This window comes from Desmodus rotundus, chromosome 1 (assembly GCF_022682495.2).
Source record: "Desmodus rotundus isolate HL8 chromosome 1, HLdesRot8A.1, whole genome shotgun sequence".
NCBI lineage: Eukaryota > Metazoa > Chordata > Mammalia > Chiroptera > Phyllostomidae > Desmodus > Desmodus rotundus.
The window spans coordinates 96,063,386-96,082,786 of record NC_071387.1 but is presented as its reverse complement, the minus strand read 5'-3'; the positions used below and the strand labels follow the sequence as shown (position 1 = coordinate 96,082,786).

At 51.7% G+C, this 19,401-nt stretch overlaps 1 protein-coding gene across 4 annotated transcripts; it reads left to right on the top strand.

The window, feature by feature from the left end:
• The first annotated feature begins 148 nt into the window (after positions 1-148).
• On the top strand, positions 149-18,445 carry SEZ6L2 (seizure related 6 homolog like 2). Of its 4 annotated transcripts, none has more exons than XM_024560365.3 (18): positions 149-1,358; positions 2,300-2,431; positions 3,112-3,408; positions 3,753-3,892; positions 4,174-4,375; positions 8,362-8,547; positions 9,196-9,364; positions 9,999-10,162; positions 11,785-11,985; positions 12,439-12,577; positions 13,378-13,574; positions 13,704-13,898; positions 15,922-16,113; positions 16,197-16,388; positions 16,884-16,922; positions 17,103-17,220; positions 17,345-17,441; positions 17,874-18,445. In XM_024560365.3, exons 1-18 carry the CDS (start codon positions 1,280-1,282, stop codon positions 17,901-17,903), a joined length of 2,769 nt encoding a protein of 922 aa, XP_024416133.1. In that variant the 5' UTR covers positions 149-1,279; the 3' UTR covers positions 17,904-18,445. The 4 variants fall into 4 exon arrangements, with proteins under 4 accessions (XP_024416133.1, XP_053782876.1, XP_024416134.1 ...); XM_053926901.1 differs by having other exon boundaries at positions 8,362-8,568; positions 17,874-18,432; XM_024560366.3 differs by lacking the exon at positions 16,884-16,922.
• The last annotated feature ends 956 nt before the right edge of the window (positions 18,446-19,401 follow it).

The following is a 19,401-nucleotide window of genomic DNA, read 5'->3' as shown; positions in this document are numbered from 1 at the left end:
GGGGCGGGACAAACTAAGGGGCTGGGCGAACATGCGGATTGCAGACCAAGATGCCTCGGCCTGTCCTTGGGTCTGCAGAACCCTAGACCAATCCGCCTGTGACTCCTCCTCCCCCTTCTCTTCCCCTCGAGCCAGACCCAGACGGACCCTTGATTGATGGTGCTGGCGGCTTCAGCCAATCAGCCAAAGCGCCGGGGGCGGAGCCCACACAGGCTGGGCCGGGAAGAGCTGTCCGCGCGCTGGTGGTGCTGAAAAGGGCGCTTCAGAGGCTGTGAAAGAGAGGCCAGAAATAAAAAATCAAAGTTGAAACCCCACAAACGTGGAAACTTGACATTCTCCTAGAGGAAAGTAAAGCCCATTACACATGAACTTCTGTAAAAAGGAAGGAGAAGTCCCACAGGAGGGCCTGGATTATAGGCAAGGGGTATATTGGGGGCTGAGCAGGCGCGAACCCAGCCTTGTCGTCCCTCGGCACCCTGGGAAGAGGAGATTCAGATTCCAGATGTTGTTGTAACGGCGAGAAGAGGGGACCGTAATTATTTCTGGGACCAGAGAGTTTCCTTTGCCTCCCCTAGGAGCTAAGGGAGTGAGGATTATAGCCCTGGCTCATATGGTCCCTCCTTCTTCCATCTGCAGTTCCTCCTCCTTCCTCCCGCCCCCCAATAAATCCCAAGCCACTCCCTTCGCCCGTCCCCAGGATCTGACGTGGGCTCGACACCTTTCTCAGCTTCTCCCTCCCGCAGCTCTAGTGCCCGAGCTTCAGCTCTCTAGGTTCTGCAACCCCCTTCCCTCCCCGCCAAGCCCCGCTAAAGCCCAGTAGGGATCTTCCCGATCCTCGAATCCACCTCAGGCCCTGGGAAGCTGTCTTGCCTTTCCTCAGCTAAATCTCACCTTGGTGGACACAGGAGGAGGAGAAAGAGGGTAACCCAGGAGACCTAGCCCCTTCGGCCTTCTCGGCCCTCTCGCCTCCACCCCCTGCAGCCGGAGCCGCGCCCCCTCTCCCACAGATTCAGCAGCAGAGAATAGAGGAGATTGGGCAAAGAGGGGGGGGGGGCTTCAGGCGACCTCCCAGCCCAATTCTGCCCCTCCATCCCGAGGAGCCAAGAAATTGTCTTCCTTGCTAACTGCTAGCAGTAAAAAAAATTAAAGGGAAAGATAGAAGGAGACGGAGGAAAGGTGACGGCTAGATTATTTAAGAGAGGTGCAGAGGAGACAGAGGAAAGGTGACAGCTAAATCATTTAAGATAGGCGCAGAGAAGAAAAATCAGTGTGAGTCGCCATGGGGATTCCCAAGGCCCAACACCCGCCGCCTCCCCAGCTGCTGTTCCTAATTCTGCTGAGCTGCCCCTGGATTCAGGGTAAGGACATGGGATCATGGGGGTGGGCCCGTGAAGTCTCCCAGGGGGGTCCTTTACCCTCCTTTCTCTGAATACCCTGGGCCTTCCAAGCTTTTAGGGAAGGGGAGGGGTACAACTGATGGGAAGGGGCAAGCCAGGGCTTTCCAGCTTATACCTGGAGCCCCTAACCCCACTATAGAGGAAGTGGGGAAATGGGTGAGGGTAGCTTTTAGCAGGGTCTCAGGGGGTTAAATCCAGGAAGGAAAGCTAGGGAAGTTAGGGGATGTCTGTGGAGGTGGCAGAACACGCAGAGTACCTGAGCAGGAGATGGAGATGCTGGGAGGGATGCCAGGCACTGCACACACAACTGCTCTTGGATGTATGAACAAAGACAGATGAACAGAGGCCCTGCTCAGAGACCAGATAGTCAGATAGTCAGTTCCCCTCTCTGCCCCCCAGCCAGACTCCAGGGAGAAACTGCAGAGAAAGAGAGAGAGGAGGGAGGGAGAGAGAGAGAGAGAGAGAGAGAGAGAGAGAGAGAGAGAGAGAGAGAGAGAGAACACCACACTGCAGAGACAGAAATCCAGAGAGAAATCTGGGCACTGCGGAGGCAAGGGCTGGGAGGTGCTGTCAGACCCTCTGCAGAGACCAGGAGACCACTGAGGTGAAAATGAAGGCAGCACCATTCCCCATTTTCCACCCTGCTGGCGTTGTCCAGTGTTCATTACAGCCAAGGTGCTCACTGAAGGCTTACACAGCTTGGGGGCAGAGGAGGGGAGGAAGGTACAGGATTGTGAGGGGCAGCTGGGAGCCCCTCCTCCAATCTTAGCTCTTAGCTCAGCCTGGAACCCTATGAGCTCCTGCAGTCCTAGCTGAGGAGGGAGAATAACTCTGGAAAATATCTTTCTCGTAAATCTAGGAGTGGGGGGCAGTGAAAGGGCTCATACAACCTTATCTCTTAGGTCTTCCCATGAAAGAGGAGGAGGCACTGCTGGAGCCTGGAAGTGAGACCCCCACAGTAGCCTCGGAGGCCTTGGCTGAACTGCTCCATGGGGCCCTGCTGAGGAGGGGCCCAGAAATGGGCTACCTGCCGGGTGAGGCTCCCAGAGTGGCAGGAGTGACATGGAGGCAGAGGGAGAGGCATTAACTCAGAGAGATGGGGAGTGAGGCCAGTGAAATTCAGAAGGAGATAGAGGGAGAAGACAGAGAGTCAAAACTGGGTATAGACAGAGAAAGGGTCAGAATAATCAAGAGACAGAGTCAGACAGAAAAACAGACAATCAGAGAAAAAGACAGATGGAAACTCAGAGAACCAGATTCAGAAAAATAGTGTAAGACAGACACAAAAAGAGAAAGAGAAATACAGAGATTAGTAGATCCAGAGTCATAAAATCAGAGAGTGATATGAATACTAATCAGAGAAATAAAGAGTTCCAGAGAGAGCAAAAGAGAGAGAGCTACACAGAGGAGAGAGAAAGGGGTAGCCAGGAGAGGAACCAAATCTGAATGAGGAGGCAGAGAGAGAGGCTCAAGGAGACTGTCAGAGTGGAAGGGCCTGATCCAGAGGTGGACAGGGGAGGAGAAGGGGGGAAGAGTGTCAGGCTGTGGAAGCCTTGGGAGGAGGTGAAGTCTTCCGGTGGGGAAAGTAGAGGTGGAGGGTTTGTTCCTTGTGGGGAAGGTCTTTTGGGTTCAGTGGGGAACCCCCAGTTTCCCTCAGCCCTACTCCCCACCTATTTGCCCTTCCTGTGCCCTGACTTCTCCTGTACTGTCCCAGGAACTGATCCGGACCCCACACTAGCCACCCCTCCAGCCAGCCAGACTCTTGCATCGCCCTCCCTGCCACGGGCCACTGAGCCAGGGACAGGGCCTCTGACAACAGCTGTAACCCCTAAGTGGGGTAGGGGAGCAGGCCCCACTGCTCCGGAGCTGCTGACCCCGCCCCCAGGAACTACGGCCCCGCCTCTTTCCGGCCCCGCTTCCCCAGGCCCGCCTCTCAGGCCTGAGGGAGAGGAGGAGACCACGACCACCATCATCACCACAACAACTGTCACCACCACGGTGACCAGCCCAGGTGCCACAACTGAAAGGGAAGGGAGTGGTGTTCAAGGGAAGTAGGGTATGGATGGGGGAGAGGCTGCAGGGCAGGTGTGAAAGAAGCCGTTTAGGTGCGGGTAGAAGAGGAGCTTCTGCTTAATAATAAAGGCTAGCATTTATATACACATTCTAAGTACCTTTCTATGTCTTATCCATGTTGCAGTTAGAGAAGGGAGTTCTAGGCACAGGTGGGAGAGGGAGCTTTGGATAAAGATGGTGAGGGGTGCTGGGGAGAAGACAGATGAGGACGCCCAGAGTTGCTTGGCTGGGAGGGCAAGAACACAAGTATTCGTTCAACCCAAACCACGTATATCTTTTTAGTTCTGTGTAATAACAACATCTCCGAGGGTGAAGGGCATGTGGAGTCTCCAGATTTAGGGAGTAGCACCAGCCACACCTTGGGACCCCTGGACTGCACATACAGCATCCATGTCTACCCTGGCTATGGCATTGAGATCCAGGTAAGTGACCTTAAGCATATGAGTATGACTGTGAAACCTTCAAGCCCTTTCCTTTGGGCCCTAGGGTGTGCACAAGTTTGATGTGAGAGCCAGACAACCTGTCTTCTAACTCGAATGGGCCTGTTTTCTGTTATTTGGGAAGACACCTGCAGTTCTACAACTTGGCCAATATCACCGTGGTATTTGGACTGCCACATATAGGGAAAAGGAAAGCAAGGGGTGGGGGACTTCATGATTTTCCCATCCTGGCTGACTTTCCCTGGTGGGTCTGGCTTCTTTAGGTGCAGATGCTGAACCTGTCTCGGGAGGAGGAACTCTTGGTGCTGGCTGGTGGGGGTGCCCCAGGCCTGGCCCCACGACTCCTGGCCAACTCCTCCATGCTGGGAGAAGGACAGGTCCTTCGGAGCCCAACCAATCGGCTGCTCCTGCACTTCCAGAGCCCCCGGGTCCCAAGGGGCGGTGGCTTCAGGATCCACTATCAGGGTGAGAAGTTCATGGTGCTGGTAGAAGGGCAGGGGACTCACTGGCACACTGGCACAGGGACATCTTCCAAGCACAGGGCAAGTCAGGGACTTTTCCTCCTGACTAGCATCCTGGGAACAGAATCCTCAGAAGAGACCTGTGCACACTTATTTCACACACTTAGACTTGTGTCTGAGTGTGCACTCATGGAAGTAACAATTCATCCATTCACTCAACAAATGTTTATCTAGTATCCACTTCATAACGGCCCTGTGTTAGCCTTGGGGACAGGAATGAGCAAGCCACATATAAATCTGACAAGGAACTCAGAATCAAGGTAGGGAAATGGACAGGTAATCGGGATGATTAGAATTCAATGACCTAAGGACCCATATCCTTATGATGGAGGAATATAAGCAGAAGAATCAAATGGACCTAAATTTCTCCTAAGGAATATAGGGATACCTTCTTGGAGGAGATGATAACTAAGCTGAGACCTAAAAGGTGACTTAGCTAGGGAAAGGGTGGGAGGGAGCAAAAGAGGAAGGCAGATGTCTAGATGGATGAAAAAACTCAATCCAAGATCCAGAGAGGAGAAAAAATGTGAGCCCCTCGAAAAGTTGAAGTAATTCAGCATGGAAGACAGAATTGTCCCAGCTGTGTGATCTGGAGCAAGTTACTTAACCTTTCTGTGCCTCATTGCCTCACCTGAAAAATGGGGATTATAATACTAACCTCATGGCATTATTAGGATGAACAATGAGTTAATGTATATCAGCTGCTTAAAATAGCAACTGGTACACAGAGCTCAAAAATGTCAGTCATTGCTATTACAGTGAAAGCACACGAAGGGGAGGGGGGAGAAGTAGGCTAAGAGATCAGACCAGGAGGTAGGTTGGATCATGAAGGGCCTTATCAGCTTCAGTAAGGAGTTCAGACTCTTTTTCTGCAAGGGAGGTGGGAATACTTTGAAATGTTTAAAGCAGGATAGTGACAGCCTCAGATTTGTGACCTAGAAAGATCCCGATGACTTCTGGGGGAAGGGAAGTGGGACAGATGTGAACATGACTGCATTCATGAGTGTCCACCCACGGACAACCTGCACATGTGTGTGTCCACACTTGCCTGTGCGTACGGGGAACCTTCCCACAACACAAGTGTGTGTTCTAGCATACATGTGCACACGAGGCAAGGGGCTCAGCCCACTTTCCCACCCCAGACACTGCTGGCTCTCCAAAATGCCTCCCTGTGCTCCTCAGAAATAGAGGGAACTGTGTTGAGCCAATGTTCCTTTCATATCACCTCATGGCCTTGCCTGCCCCCTTATTAGCTTTGCTGACCCCAGATTTCTTTCCCAGGACACACATAGCTTATATCCCTACTTTATAACCTCTCCAGTCTTTCCTGAGGCTTCTGCTGGGAACCTGCTCCAGGGACTCATATGTGTAAGGTGGAGGCACCCAGCACCAGCCCTGTATTGGGACAGCCCAGTGAACTAAGGGACATATATTTGGTGGTCAGGGCCATATATAGGGGAATAAGGGCATGCCTTGAGGGCCCAGGGCAGAGGGCTGAACTATAGATGTTACAGAATGGCCCCCTGCTGCCTTCTTTAAGCATCCACTTCCCTAGGGCATTGAAAATAGGACTCTAGGCTAAGTAGAACATTTGGGGGAAGCAGAGCTATTTCATAAATTGCCCTTCATTACCTACCTCAGTCTTCCCTACTTTACGGCTTCTCTGGGCACCTTTGGAGACAAAGCCCTGTTTAAGCACTTCCTAATGTGCCCTAGCTGGGCCCTCCGATCCAGAGTGGCCTTGTTAGCTTCTCTGACAGGCCAAAGGCTCCATCACCCCTCACCCCAAGTCCAGCAACTGTTACTTCATTTGCTTCTCACAGTGGCCCTGGAGGTGGCCATTGTCAACTCCACCTCTGAGAGGAAGAAAAAGACTCAAGGTTGTGTGGATTGCTCAGTCACCTGCAAATTCATTGTAGAGTCAGAAGTCAGAATCCCGGGCCCCTGACTCCCAGTTACTCATTAATTGAGGCTGGTGAGAGGCAGGTGATGAACATTTTCTGAGCACTTTTTCTATGCTGGGTACTTTGCATGTTTGTTTATTTGTTGCACTTTAGGCCAATCCTGATTGATAGGGGTTATTATTGCCAGTTATAGGTTAGAGGCCCTAGAGGTGAAACCACCTGCTCAAGGTCATATAAGCTAATAAGTTATGGAGCTAAAACTGGAACTGAGATCTGCCTGTCTCCAAATCCCGTGCTCTCACTGTTCCACACTGCCTCTTGGCTGCATCAGTTGATCAGTTAGGCCAGGCTTTTAGGAGACAAAATAAATAAGGTTTGGTTCGGTCTCTTAATGGCAACAGACAGTGGTTAGTGTGATGATAAAATTATATGTGTGGGACTGTGTATAGGCAAGAGAGCAACTAACTCTACTGGAGATAGGAGGGGTCAGGAAGACTTTCTGGAAGAGGTAACACTTAAGTTACTCCTTGAAAGATAAGAAAGAGCAAAAGAGGGCCTTGCAGGTAAGGGAAATGTGGAAAAGCATGGAGGTGAGACCATAAGAAGTTACAAATCTGCATTGTGTAGTATGTATGGGTCGTATAGGGGATGGGACTTGGAGGTGGATATGCTGGGCAGGACCCAGCTGTGGGGCTTGAATGTCAGTCTAAAGCATTCAGACTTGGTTCTGTTGGTCATGGAGAGCCATCACAGGGGCTAACATTTATTCAAATCACTGTGCTCTAGAAAGTTGTTTTTATGTCTGTCTATCTCAGTAGACTGTAGATTCGCCAAGAGCAAGGCCTGTGTCTTTTCATGTCTCTCCTCCCAGGACCCTGCCAAGGAAATTCTTGTTGAATTTAAATATATAGGGAGAGACCAGGTCTCTTACAGAATCATTGAGGGCTAGAGAGTTATAAAAAGCAAAGGCCTAGGCAAGGTGGGATCTCCCAAGCCCTCTGCTAACTAGTCTGCCCCTCCTACAAGACCCAGTTTGGGTGTATTTCTTCCAAGAAGCCCTTCTTGAGGGGCTCTGCCTGCTCTGAAACAGACACACAGAGCTCTTTCAAGATCAAGTTCAGAGTCCATCATTTACTGCCAAGTCACTTTCTATTTATTTGTTTTATCCCATATGATTCCAAAAGAATTTCAGGAGGCTTTCAAAAAGGAATTCAAGCAATAAAATTTAAAAGACTAAGTAAGAAAAAACTGGGATCAGGTGATGTTTATTAAAATTGAGAAAACAGAATGTGCATGGAGAAAACTTTGTTGCCTGGTTCCGAGCTTCCCAGCGGCCAGTGCCAAAAGAGAGATTACACAGTTCTCACAGCGAGAAAGGAGAAGATGAAACGGCTCCTTGATGAAAGCAAAGCACTTCACTGGGGTATTCATTTAGAGAGCAGTGAGTATTAAGGACTTTAATGACAAAATAGTCAAAGTTCCTAAAGGAGTTGCATTTGGTTCCTGTGGATGAAAGCTGAGGTTCTAATACCACAGTGTACCTCAGTGAAAGAAAGTCCACTGTGTGTGTAGAGGGGAGAATATGCTCTGAGGCACTTAATAACTTGGAGCCTCATTTCTGCATCTGGAAAATAGGTCACAGTGTTTCTCTGACTACCTCCAAAGCACAGTGTGAACTCAGTCTGTAAGCTGAACAGCTCTGCAAATATTATTTGTTTTTATTAGAGCTGGATGGGGACTTGCCTGAGGTCACATAGCAAATGAGTGCTAGGATCCAGAATTTCTTTGAGTCTCAGGTACCATATCTCTAAAATGGGGGCCAAAGTGGGTAGATTACAAAGACTGGGGGAGATAAAGGATGTTGAAATTACTTCTTCATGAGACAATGTGCCCATTTGAGGACTCCAGTATGGAGCCAGCTTGTACCCCCAGGGGTCCTGGAAAGAGGGAGGAAGTGCTGGGGGACCGGTGAGAGAGAGTGGCATGGGAAAATGAGTCTCTCTTCTCTGTCCTCTCCCTGCTCCAGCCTACCTCCTGAGTTGCGGCTTCCCTCCCCGGCCGGCCCATGGGGATGTGAGTGTGACAGACCTGCACCCTGCGGGCACTGCCACCTTCCACTGTGATTCAGGCTACCGGCTGCAGGGTGAAGAGACCCTCATCTGCCTCAATAGTACCCGGCCAGCCTGGAGTGGTGAACCCCCCAGCTGCATAGGTGAATCTCCTGCCACAGTAGGTGAGGGCTTCTGTCCTAGAAGCCCCACTGGAAGGGTCATATGTTGGGGGCTTCCATCTTTGGGGAACACCCATCTTGAAGGAGTTTTGACCCTGAAGAGTTGCTATCCTGGGGCCTCCATCTGGAGCTCTTTACAGTGAGGGTCTCGATCCTTGGAGTCTCCGTCATTGGGGGATCTCCATCTGGGAAGTCCCACGTGGGAGGTTTCCATATTGGGAGTCACCATTCTGGAGGTCCCTTCTTTCGGAGACTCTTCATCTTAGAAGAAACCATTTTGGGGGGAGTCTCAAACCTTTGATGTGTCACTATCCTGAGGAGTCTTCATCCTGGGGATCCCAGCTTGAAGATTTCCCATCTGAGGGCTTCAATTGAGAGGGTCCCTAATAAATCACCATCCCAGCATGTTGCACTGGGGAGTCTTCTTTTTGGTGAAATCTCCATCCTAGGGGTATCCACGTGGGTTTTCCTATTCCTACCTCGATGGTAGCCTGAAAAATGTCCTGTTCCCTGGGGTGAGCACGTAGGCCAGAGGCCATGCTGAGGCCAGGTCCCAGTCAAAGGTGTGGATGCAACAGCTCCGAAGATGGGGGAAAATGTCACCTTAATCTGCTCCTCCTCTGCCCACAGCATCCTGTGGTGGCACTATCCACAATGCTACTCTGGGCCGCATCGTGTCACCTGAGCCTGGGGGAGCTGCAGGGCCCAACCTCACCTGCCGTTGGGTCATTGAAGCAGCTGAGGGACGCCGGCTGCATCTGCACTTTGAGAGAGTCTCACTGGATGAGGACAATGACCGGTAAGGGGCTGGGTCTTGGATCAGAGGTCCCTACCGCAGGGAAATAGGGAGGCTACAGTGGGGAGTCAGACAGACCTTGGGTAGACCCCAGTTGGGATCCGTATCAAACACAGGTTAGTTATTCTTTTTCTTAAGCAGTATAGCTGTACAAACTTAGATGAATCTCTTAACCTCTCTATGCCTCAGTTTACTCACTGTAGAATGGAGATAATAAATAGTACCCCTCTCTCAATGTTGCTGTGAGGATAAATGCATTAAGATGTGTGAAGTGCTCGGAATGGTGCTAGCGCACAGTAAGCACTAGAAATGTGTTTGCATTATCATCATTATCGCTCTTTAACCAGCTGGTATCCCAGCTCTGACGGTAGTTGCCATGTGATGTTAGGCAGGTTTCTTCATCTTTCTGTGCCTCAATTTTCTCATCCATAAAATGAGGGGTAATAATAACAGTATCTGACTCAAGCGTTCGTATAAGCATTAAACAAGATAAAATATGTAAAAGCTTAGAAAAGTACATGGCATATAATTAATGTTCGAAAATTATAGCTATGAAAATAAGTTGGAAGTGCAGGCAAGAGCTGAGGCAGCTTCTGAGGGGAAACTGGGCTCCTGGACACCCTTCTGTTCATCCCAGGCTGATGGTACGCTCAGGGGGCAGTCCCCTGTCCCCAGTGATCTATGACTCTGACATGGATGATGTCCCAGAGCGAGGTCTCATCAGTGATGCCCAGTCCCTCTATGTGGAGCTGCTTTCAGAGACACCTGCTAACCCCCTGCTGCTGAGCCTCCGATTTGAAGGTAACTGCCCTCCCCTTGGGCCCCAACCCCAGCACCTTCCCTCTTCCTGATGTCCACATGTGGTCACAGCACGTCCTCTAATGCCGCTCATCTCTGTGTTTGGATTCCTATATCCTGACTTTCCTCCCCAACCTAAAACTACAAGGTTCCCTTCATATGGACCCCTTCTAATTCTATGAGGTGGCCTTTTCTGTTTAAGCCTCATGTATGGCTGGATCCAGGTAGACAACCAAGAAACGGTTACCTTAACCTCTCAGTTCTTTCCTCTCTGTTGGCTTCATTCTCAGGCACTCTCAGTCTGTGGTGAACCAAGCAGTTCCAGACTAACATACTACCAACTTAGTAACTGTCAGAAAGAGAGAAAGCATGCGACTTTCCTAAGAGCTTCAGCAAAAAATGCCAGAAAGTGTTCTCATTGGCCTGGCTTAGGTCATACCACCGAGCCAGGGGTGGACGGTGTTACTGGCAGATTCATCTCAAGCAGCCACCCCTATTTGGCCCCAAATGGGCCTCACGGACTGGAATCACAGGAGGCATGTGTGCCAAAATGAAAATAGGAGTGTTGTTACCCACCAAAAGAACAGGGACTGGATGCTGGACAGGTAGAAACAAGGAGGTCGGTGGTCATGGGAGAAGAGGCATTTGAGGTGGGCCTTAAAGGACAGAGAGAACTTTAAATGAGAGAGGTTGAGAATGAGCATTTGGGTGAAAGGCACAGTGTGAGTAATGGTAAAGGGGTAGAGAAAGGCCTGTCTGGGAAATGGAGAATGCCAGTGTGACTGCAGCAGGGAACTGACTCTGGGCCCTAATGAATGTGTAGGACTTGGACATGACACCTTATTAGGTCCGGGAACAGTGAATCTAAAAAATAAATTTCACGTTATATTCTGAGAGTGCAGTGAGCACTCCTAGGTGTGAGGCCTGCCTCCATGGTTGTGGGCCACCGATGCTTCATGAGCTTCAGATTCCTGTTCTGTATGATAGGCACCTAAGTCTTACCTCACAGACAGTTTTGCAGCTAAGGTATGATCAGGTGGGGAAAAACAGAAATGCTCTACAAATGTTCATTTTTGCTGACTTGGTCCAAAGTCAAAGCTGAGTAGCTTTTGTGTTAGCTGCACCTTTAGATCCTAGCCTCAACACGGGTAATCAGGGATTATCAGAATCCAACTGTGATTTTTGAGAACACACCTACGTGAGCCAGTGCTCCAAAGGCAAGCTTCCCCCCACCCCCACCCCCCTTTGTCGTTTCCAGAGACAAGTGTTTCTGGCTGGGAATCAAGCAATCTGTGTTTCAGATGTGGTGCTGCCACTGCCCTACTGTGTGCCATTGGGAAAGTGGCTTTTTGACTTTGGACCTCAGTTTGCTCATCTGCAGAACAAATGGCTGGGATTTGACTAGCCTGGGGTTTCCCTCCAGAGGCTAGGGAGGTAACGTAAATACAAATGAGGAGTGTTAGGGTTTGGGGGCAACTGGAGAGTGAAAGCTAAGTCCAAAGTCATTCAATTTTAAACAGCTCACTGAGTGGCCAAGCAACACTTGAATTCAGCCCAAGTGCCCCAGTTCGAAACCCCTTAATGCCTGTCCAAGTGCTTAATTTGTGTGATTGACTCCTCTTCAGCCTTTGAGGAAGATCGCTGCTTCGCCCCCTTCCTGGCACATGGCAATGTCACTACCACAGACCCGGAGTACCGGCCAGGGGCACTGGCTACCTTCTCATGCCTCCCAGGATATGCCTTGGAGCCCCCTGGCCCCCCCAATGCCATTGAATGTGTGGATCCCACAGAACCCCACTGGAATGACACAGAGCCAGCCTGCAAGGGTGAGCCTTCCATATCACCAGTAATCCTTCATTCTACAGACTAGCCCCTGAGCTGTGGATCCTGGGAACTCTATTCACAAGAGAACTGCATTTCCAAACCTAATAAACCCAGGCCTTGGGTAAATCCCTGTCCCTTTCAGAGACTCAGTTTCCTTAGCTAAGTAATTAGTGGGCTTGTTACAGATTTCAGGGGTTACAACCCAAATGTCTCTAAGTGCTAGAAGTGAAGTTGGGCTAAGCCATGTATTGGGTGGGCAGTAGATAGGGTTAATTAAGAGCAGGGCTGGAGATTGGACACGACAGGACTAGGTATGGCAAGAAACAGGCAGGTAATAGATAATCGGAAACCTGTGAAGCGGTCTTAGTGCATACAATCGGGAGTGGTGAGGAGTGTGCTGAAATGGAGACTGTGTGCTCACCTGGGTCCTGAATCTGACACCCTTTCTACCTTAGCCATGTGTGGAGGGGAGCTGTCAGAGCCAGCTGGTGTGGTCCTCTCTCCAGATTGGCCCCAGAGCTATAGCCCCGGCCAGGACTGTGTGTGGGGCCTACATGTCCAGGAAGAGAAGCGCATCTTGCTCCAAGTTGAGATGTATGTTTGGGTGCTGCAGAGGGCGCGATGGGTATGGGCTCAGCAGTGTGGTGTAACAACACGCTAGCCTGCATTCTGAGCCTGGCTGGCTCCTGTGTCTACACAGTATTTGGTGACTAAATGGTCTAGTGAAAGAGGCGACTAAAGGTTCGGGATGGGGGTGTGGGTTGTAGACCAAGGTACAAGTCACTAATTAGCCAGGCGGCCTGGGACAAGTAAATGGGACGATGCAGCCTTCCTCAGGAGCTATTGTGAAAAGGGGCCTCTGGTCTAGTGTCTCTCACTCTGGCGGTTTCCGAGGCCACTCTGAAGCAGATCTCCAGGTTCCCAGGCCCAACTGGTTGCAGCATCGAGCGACTGTAAAGTGGGTGTGGGGAGAATCCAGTGAGCTGATTTGGTATGAGGTGGTCCTGAGATTGGACAGATCCAGAAGTGGGCGTGGCCCCAAAACTCCCTCAGGCGCGGCCTAGAGTTGTGCGGGATGGTAATGTGACCGTGGTCTGTGACTGGTCAGAGCTGGTGTTGAGCTAGGCTCTGCCTCACCAGGTATGGAGAGTGGAAGGGGTTAGTAGTGAGGAGAGTTGGGAGGATTGGGAATCAGGAACTGGGAGGAGCCACAGAACAAGTGGAACCTGGAGAGACTGGCACAGAGAAGCCCATAATTGGTCAAAACTGAGGAGAGGCATACCGGTAGGGGAATGTGGGGCGGGAGTGGAGAGTAGGCAGGGTATTAATAAACTGAGTTAGGGACTGGGAATCGATCATAATCCAGCCCCGATATCTGGCCCTACTCCCTGCAGCTTGAATGTGCGCGAAGGGGACATGCTGACTCTGTTCGACGGGGACGGTCCCAGTGCCCGAGTCCTGGCCCAGTTGCGAGGACCTCAACCGCGCCGCCGCCTCCTTTCCTCTGGGCCCGACCTCACACTGCAGTTCCAGGCACCGCCCGGGCCCCCAAACCCTGGCCTGGGCCAGGGTTTCGTGTTGCACTTCAAAGGTACGAGGTCTTAGGGTCCCAAGATGGGCAGGGTTCTGGCAGGCCAGAGATTACAGAGAGGCCCTTTGAGGCTGGAAGGGCTCTCTGATTCGCAGGACAGCCTCTAAACTATCTGTCTCTACCCTGCAGAGGTCCCCAGGAACGACACGTGCCCTGAACTGCCACCTCCGGAGTGGGGCTGGAGGACGGCTTCTCACGGGGACCTGATCCGGGGCACGGTGCTTACTTACCAGTGCGAGCCTGGCTACGAGCTGCTCGGCTCTGATATTCTCACCTGCCAGTGGGACTTGTCCTGGAGCGCAGCGCCGCCCGCCTGCCAAAAGAGTGAGCCAGGGACCCGCTCCTGTCCTTTCCCGGCTCCGCCCCTGCCCTTCAGGGTTCCACTGCTCCGCTTGCGCCCCGCCCATTTCACTCTGCGCCCCGCCTCGGTCTCTTTTTCCCGCTCCTGTCTCCTCCGGGTTTCCTCCCTCCTCTCCAGGTCCTACCCAGATCTTCCTCAGACCCCGTCCCTATGCCCTTCGAGTTCCACTCATTTGCTCCTCCGTGCCCCGAAACTCTCCTCTGGGTCTCACTCTCATCTTCTCCGGGTTGCAGCCCACTCTCTTGTACTGCTCTGGGCTCTGACCCCGTTTCCTCTGGATCCTGCCTTATCTTTTAGTGGCCCCACCACTGTTCTTGGAGTTCTACCCCTACCTGGCCCTGTCCCATCGATGCACAGTTGCACTCTTCCTGCTCTAGGTCCTGCACCAGTCTCTCCGTCCCCAGCCCTTGACATCACAGCGAGTCACTCTGCTAGGGCCTAGGCAGTCACGGAAGCCCCATGCTGGGTTGGGGTAGGGGTTATGTGGAGGGATTGGGGTCCCTCCCTGCCCTGTTGGAATTCCCAGTCTAGGAGAGGAACAGAGAGTTAAACAACTCAGGATATTACAGAGCGGTAACCACAAATACTTAACATCTCTGAGCCTTGGCTTCCTTATTGGTGAAGTAGGAATAGGGGGTTGTGAAGAGCAAATGAAAAGTTTTTCACACAGTGCCTGGTGCGTGTTAACAGTAAGTAGTAGCTGCTGTAAGTATGAAGAAGGGCTGTGGGAAGAGGGGTGGGTTACTTGTCCCAGGGAGGTAGCAGATTTCACAGAAAAGGTGCCATTTAAAGGAGCTGGTAGTTTTTTTTAGAAGAATGAAAGGGGTGGCATCTTGTCACTTTCTCCTAAGTTTGGGAAGCCTATTACAAGGATAAAGGATTGTAGTTCTTCTACTTGGCCCCTGGCTGGGGCCAATGAGCGTTTAGTTTCAGGAAGCCAGATTTGGGTTGGACACAGGGAAAGCTTTCTAGTAGAAACAGCTCCCCATCTCTGGGAGGATTCATGGGCTGTCCAGTCTGGAACCCAGGCAGGACAGAAAAGGATGGAGGTAGGGTTCAGAGCAGATAGAGGCTGGCCCAGCTGCTCCAGGCTCAGGAGGGGATCTGTCCAAGGAGAGACACTGAGCCTGAAGCTGAGCTGAGACCTAAATCTCTGACCCTCAGCCCACTGGTTTCAGCTCTGCTACTCCCTCTCTGAGTGACTGTGTGCCAGGCATTTGACTGCCTGGGCCCTGGGCCTTAAGGCAGATGACAATGATATTGACCTCTCAGGATCATCAGAGTATATATTGTATTTGTAAAACATTTGGCAGGGCCCTCACGTGTGGCTCAGTGGGTTAGGTGTCGTCCTGCAAACAGAGGGGTCACCAGTTCGATTCCTGGTTAGGGCACATGCCTGGGTTTTGGGTCAGGTCCCCGGTTGGGGGCATGAGAGAGGCAATCAGTTGATGTTTCTCTCCCTCTCTTCCTCCCTTCCCCTTTCTCTAGAAATGGATAAATAAAACTTAAAAAAAAAAAAACATTTAGCGGGATGCCTTGCACAGGTCTATATACAAGAAACGGCTATGATTGTGACTCTTCCACAAGGTTGTAAACTCAGACACCCACGGGGGCCTGGCCCGGCAGGCACTATTAGTGAGCAGAATAGGCTGGGAATGACGAGGACGAGGGGAGCGGGACAGCTGCTGTTCTGCCGATGGTATGTCATGCAGGGCTGACACTGCTAGGGTTTAGCTGCTATGCTCAGTACAGTGGTTAAATATTTAAAATTTTATCCTAGGATGGGGACCTGGGTTGCCCCAATCACTCTGTTTTCCCAAAGAAGCTGGAAATATAAAATGCATGAATTTTAAGATTTTCCAACTCCTGCTCCCTTCATTCTGAGGAAATAGTGGGAAGTAGGGGGTTCAGGTCTCTCCAAGCCCTAAGCTTTGGGGAGATCTTTTAAGGCCATAGCTCCCCCTGACCTCGCCCTCTTGCCAACAGTCATGACTTGTGCCGACCCTGGTGAGATTACCAATGGGCACCGCACCACCTCGGATGCTGGCTTCCCTGTTGGCTCCCATGTCCAGTACCGCTGTCTGTCAGGGTACAGCCTGGAGGGGGCGGCCGTACTCACCTGCTACAGCCGGGACACAGGCACACCCAAGTGGAGTGACCGTGTCCCCAAGTGCGCCTGTGAGTCTGGGGACACCTGGGAAGGATGGCTGGGTGGCCTGCTCAGCAGCTCGGCTGGCATGTGACCCACATGTTCCCTGCAGTGAAATACGAGCCGTGCCTGAACCCTGGGGTGCCGGAGAATGGCTATCAGACCCTGTACAAGCATCACTACCAGGCGGGCGAGTCTCTGCGCTTCTTCTGCTATGAGGGCTTTGAGCTAATCGGCGAGGTCACCATCACCTGTATTCCCGGCCACCCCTCACAGTGGACCAGCCAACCGCCACTCTGCAAAGGTGCCTGGGCAGACAGGGCTGGAGGGGTCAGTCCTAGCAGTGTTCGGGGAGTGACGGGGCTGAGAAAGTCAGGTAGCAAATTTGAGACCGATGCTAACCCTGCCTAGCTCCCCATTCACCTCCTGTGGGCTCTCGTCCTCATGGGTACATCCAGAAGTGCTGGGGAAGTTCAAGGTCGTAAAGCTATAGTAAGGGATGTAGTAGAAGGGTCTTTGGTTTGGAAGTCTCTTACCTTCTGGATAGGTCTCAGTTTGCCTGCTTTTGAAAATGCTGCAGACCTGGGTGGTTTAGACTGTAGAGCAAGGAAGAAGGGGAGGAAGAAGGCCCTGCTCTGACTCCTCCCCACCCCCACCAAGGAAAAGATAAAGTTTAGGTGGAGCAGAAGGCAGAGAGAATCAGGCTGTCCAGCCCAGCCCCACTGGGCTTCCGGCCCTCTACCCAGCCTCCTTCCCTCCCTGGCTCAGACCCCGTCCCCTCCCCCTCCTCTCCCTGCAGTGGCCTATGAGGAGCTCCAGGACAACCGAAAACTGGAAGGTCAGTGAGGGCACAGGTGGAGACCCAGGCCTGGATGAGTCGGGAGGGCAAGGCAGAGGCTGGGGGCAGGAGGCCAGGCCCCGGAGGGGTAGGGCCCAGGGTTCAGGGCCCAGGGCAGGAGGCTGGGAGAGCCCAGGGCTCGGCCCGCCCCAGCTCAATGGCCTCTCCTCCTCCCTCCAGTGACCCAGACCACCGACCCATCACGGCAGCTGGAGAGTGGGAACCTCGCCTTGGCCATCCTGCTGCCCCTAGGCTTGGTCATTGTCCTCGGCAGTGGCGTTTACATATACTACACCAAGTACGTACCATACTCAGGGAGCTGCAGCCAGGGCAGACATCCTGCCTGCCTGGTGCAGAAGCCTGGGTGAGGGGTGTTGGCGCTTCACCTCTCTATAAGCTTCTCTATCTCCTCCATTTCCCAGGCTGCAAGGAAAATCCCTTTTCGGCTTCTCAGGCTCCCATTCCTACAGCCCCATCACTGTGGAGTCAGACTTCAGCAATCCACTGTATGAAGCTGGGGTGAGCCCTCCCCTCCCCTGGAATGCCACCTCTCTCAGCTCCCCCAGGACTCTATAACCTTCTCTCAAGGTGTCTGCCTACAAAGGCCACATCAATGAACAAAGCATGTCAGGTGTGAACAATAGGGAGTGGTGAGGACTTTGGTTAACCAGAGAATTTGAGTCCCATCTAGTCCATAGTGGAAACAGGCCCAGTTGCCAGATTGTTCAAGACAGTCCAGAAATTCAGATTTTTTAATGTGATTTTAACATACTGTAGGATGAACCAAACATCTATTGGCCAGATTCAGCCCCATTCCCACACCATGACCCCCAACCCACTAATGTCACTTTAAAAATCCAGGGTCTTTCCCCTTCCTGGTGGCCTCTCTCATTTTGCTGCCTCCTCCACCTCCACCCACCCTAGCAACTGATCCCACCTCTCTGTCTCCAGGATACACGGGAGTATGAAGTTTCCATCTGAACCCCAAGACTAAGGATGCAGGACCCAAGACACCCCTCCCCTCCTCATTCTGGGCAGGCAGGAGTGCAGGACCTGGTCTCTGACTCCTTTCCTCCCTGCTGTGTAAATAGTCTCCCAGTCCCACAGTGCGGGGGCAGGGGCTCTGAAGGCCCTGGGGACCCTACAGTAAATAAACCAGCATCCTGCCACCCAAAACCTCCTCTTCTCAGTTGCCAAACAAGGGGCCTACCCCAACCCATCCTATTGGCTTTGGATCCTGGCATGGGAACTCAGCTCTCCTGAAACTCCTGGGGCCCTCCAGCCCGTAAGGACTGCCCCCAAGAGCTCTGCTGTTCCCTTGGCCATGAAGGCTCTGCCCTTCCCGGATGCTCTGGCTCCCGTCTAACCCCTGGGCCTTGGAGGGTCAGAAGAAGGATGAAGGGGAGAGCTGGGACAAGAAGGCCTCTATCCCCTTCCTGCTATCTCCCCAACCCACAATCTCTCTCCACCTCTGCTTCTGGATTTTTGTTTTTGACCAATAAACAGAAAATCACCATTTGTAACTGGGCTGGTGGAGTGTGGGAAGGTGGGCCACTGAGCGTTGGGGACGGTGATGGTGGCCTCTGGAAAGAGGGCTGGGGGAAGGGGAGCAATTTGGAAAAAAAAAAGACTGGGCTCAGGGCACAATCAAGGGGCAAAACAGCAGGCTTTAGGGGCGGCCTTTGTGGAGCACTGACTGGGATAAGCCCCTCTGGGCCTCAGCTGGCTCGCCACCAGGATGAGATGTCTCAAGGCTCTTCTAGCCGGACATGGCTGACAGTAGCCACCTCTCCTGCCTCACTGCTTGACAGGAGACAAGCAGCTGTCAATTTGTTTCATGGCCAGTTTACCCCCTTTTGAGAATTTCAGTATCCATCTAAGCGTACTCCCCCCCCGCCCCGCCCCCATCTTTTGGGCAATTAAGCTTGTCTGCTGTTACAGGTCTACCCAGTATTGGTCATATTTGCAGCATTTCTTAAACAATAAGTTGTTTCCTATCCTGTCAGCATCCTTTTCTTCATCTAATTTTGAACACTATAAGAAGTCTATAGGCTGTTTGTCTAAAGAGTCTCAAATTAATTGAACTTTACTTAATTAAAATCTTATATTTAAATACAGTTTAACATTTAGGTCCCTCAAAAGGATACTAAAATACTCAAAAGAGGGTTGAATTTTAGGAGAATATGAGGCAAATTGACCTCGATAATAGTCTAAGTGTCGGGGCATTTACACTGTGCCAGGCACTGGGCTGATTTGTATGCATTGTTTTTAACCCTCAAAAGGACCCTGTGTGGTAAGGACAGTTATTCCTACTTTCAGGTGAGGAAACGGGCTCATAGATGTGAGCGGACTTCCTCAGGAAGCCACAATAGTGGCCAGACTGGGACATAAACGCGAACTCCACAAAACCTACTGCACTGCCTCCTGGCCAGTAACGAACGTGTTAGGTCCCCACAGGCACAAAACCCCGAAGCTCAGA

Bases quoted from the DNA above. Each gene is read 5' to 3' on its own strand.
- SEZ6L2 (XM_053926901.1), top strand. From the start codon at position 1,280: ATGGGGATTCCCAAGGCCCAACACCCGCCGCCTCCCCAGCTGCTGTTC. The intron at 3,409-3,752 runs GTGCCACAACTG...ATATCTTTTTAG, and splicing joins CACCACGGTGACCAGCCCAG to TTCTGTGTAATAACAACATC. The intron at 17,221-17,344 runs GTACGTACCATA...TCCATTTCCCAG, and splicing joins GTTTACATATACTACACCAA to GCTGCAAGGAAAATCCCTTT.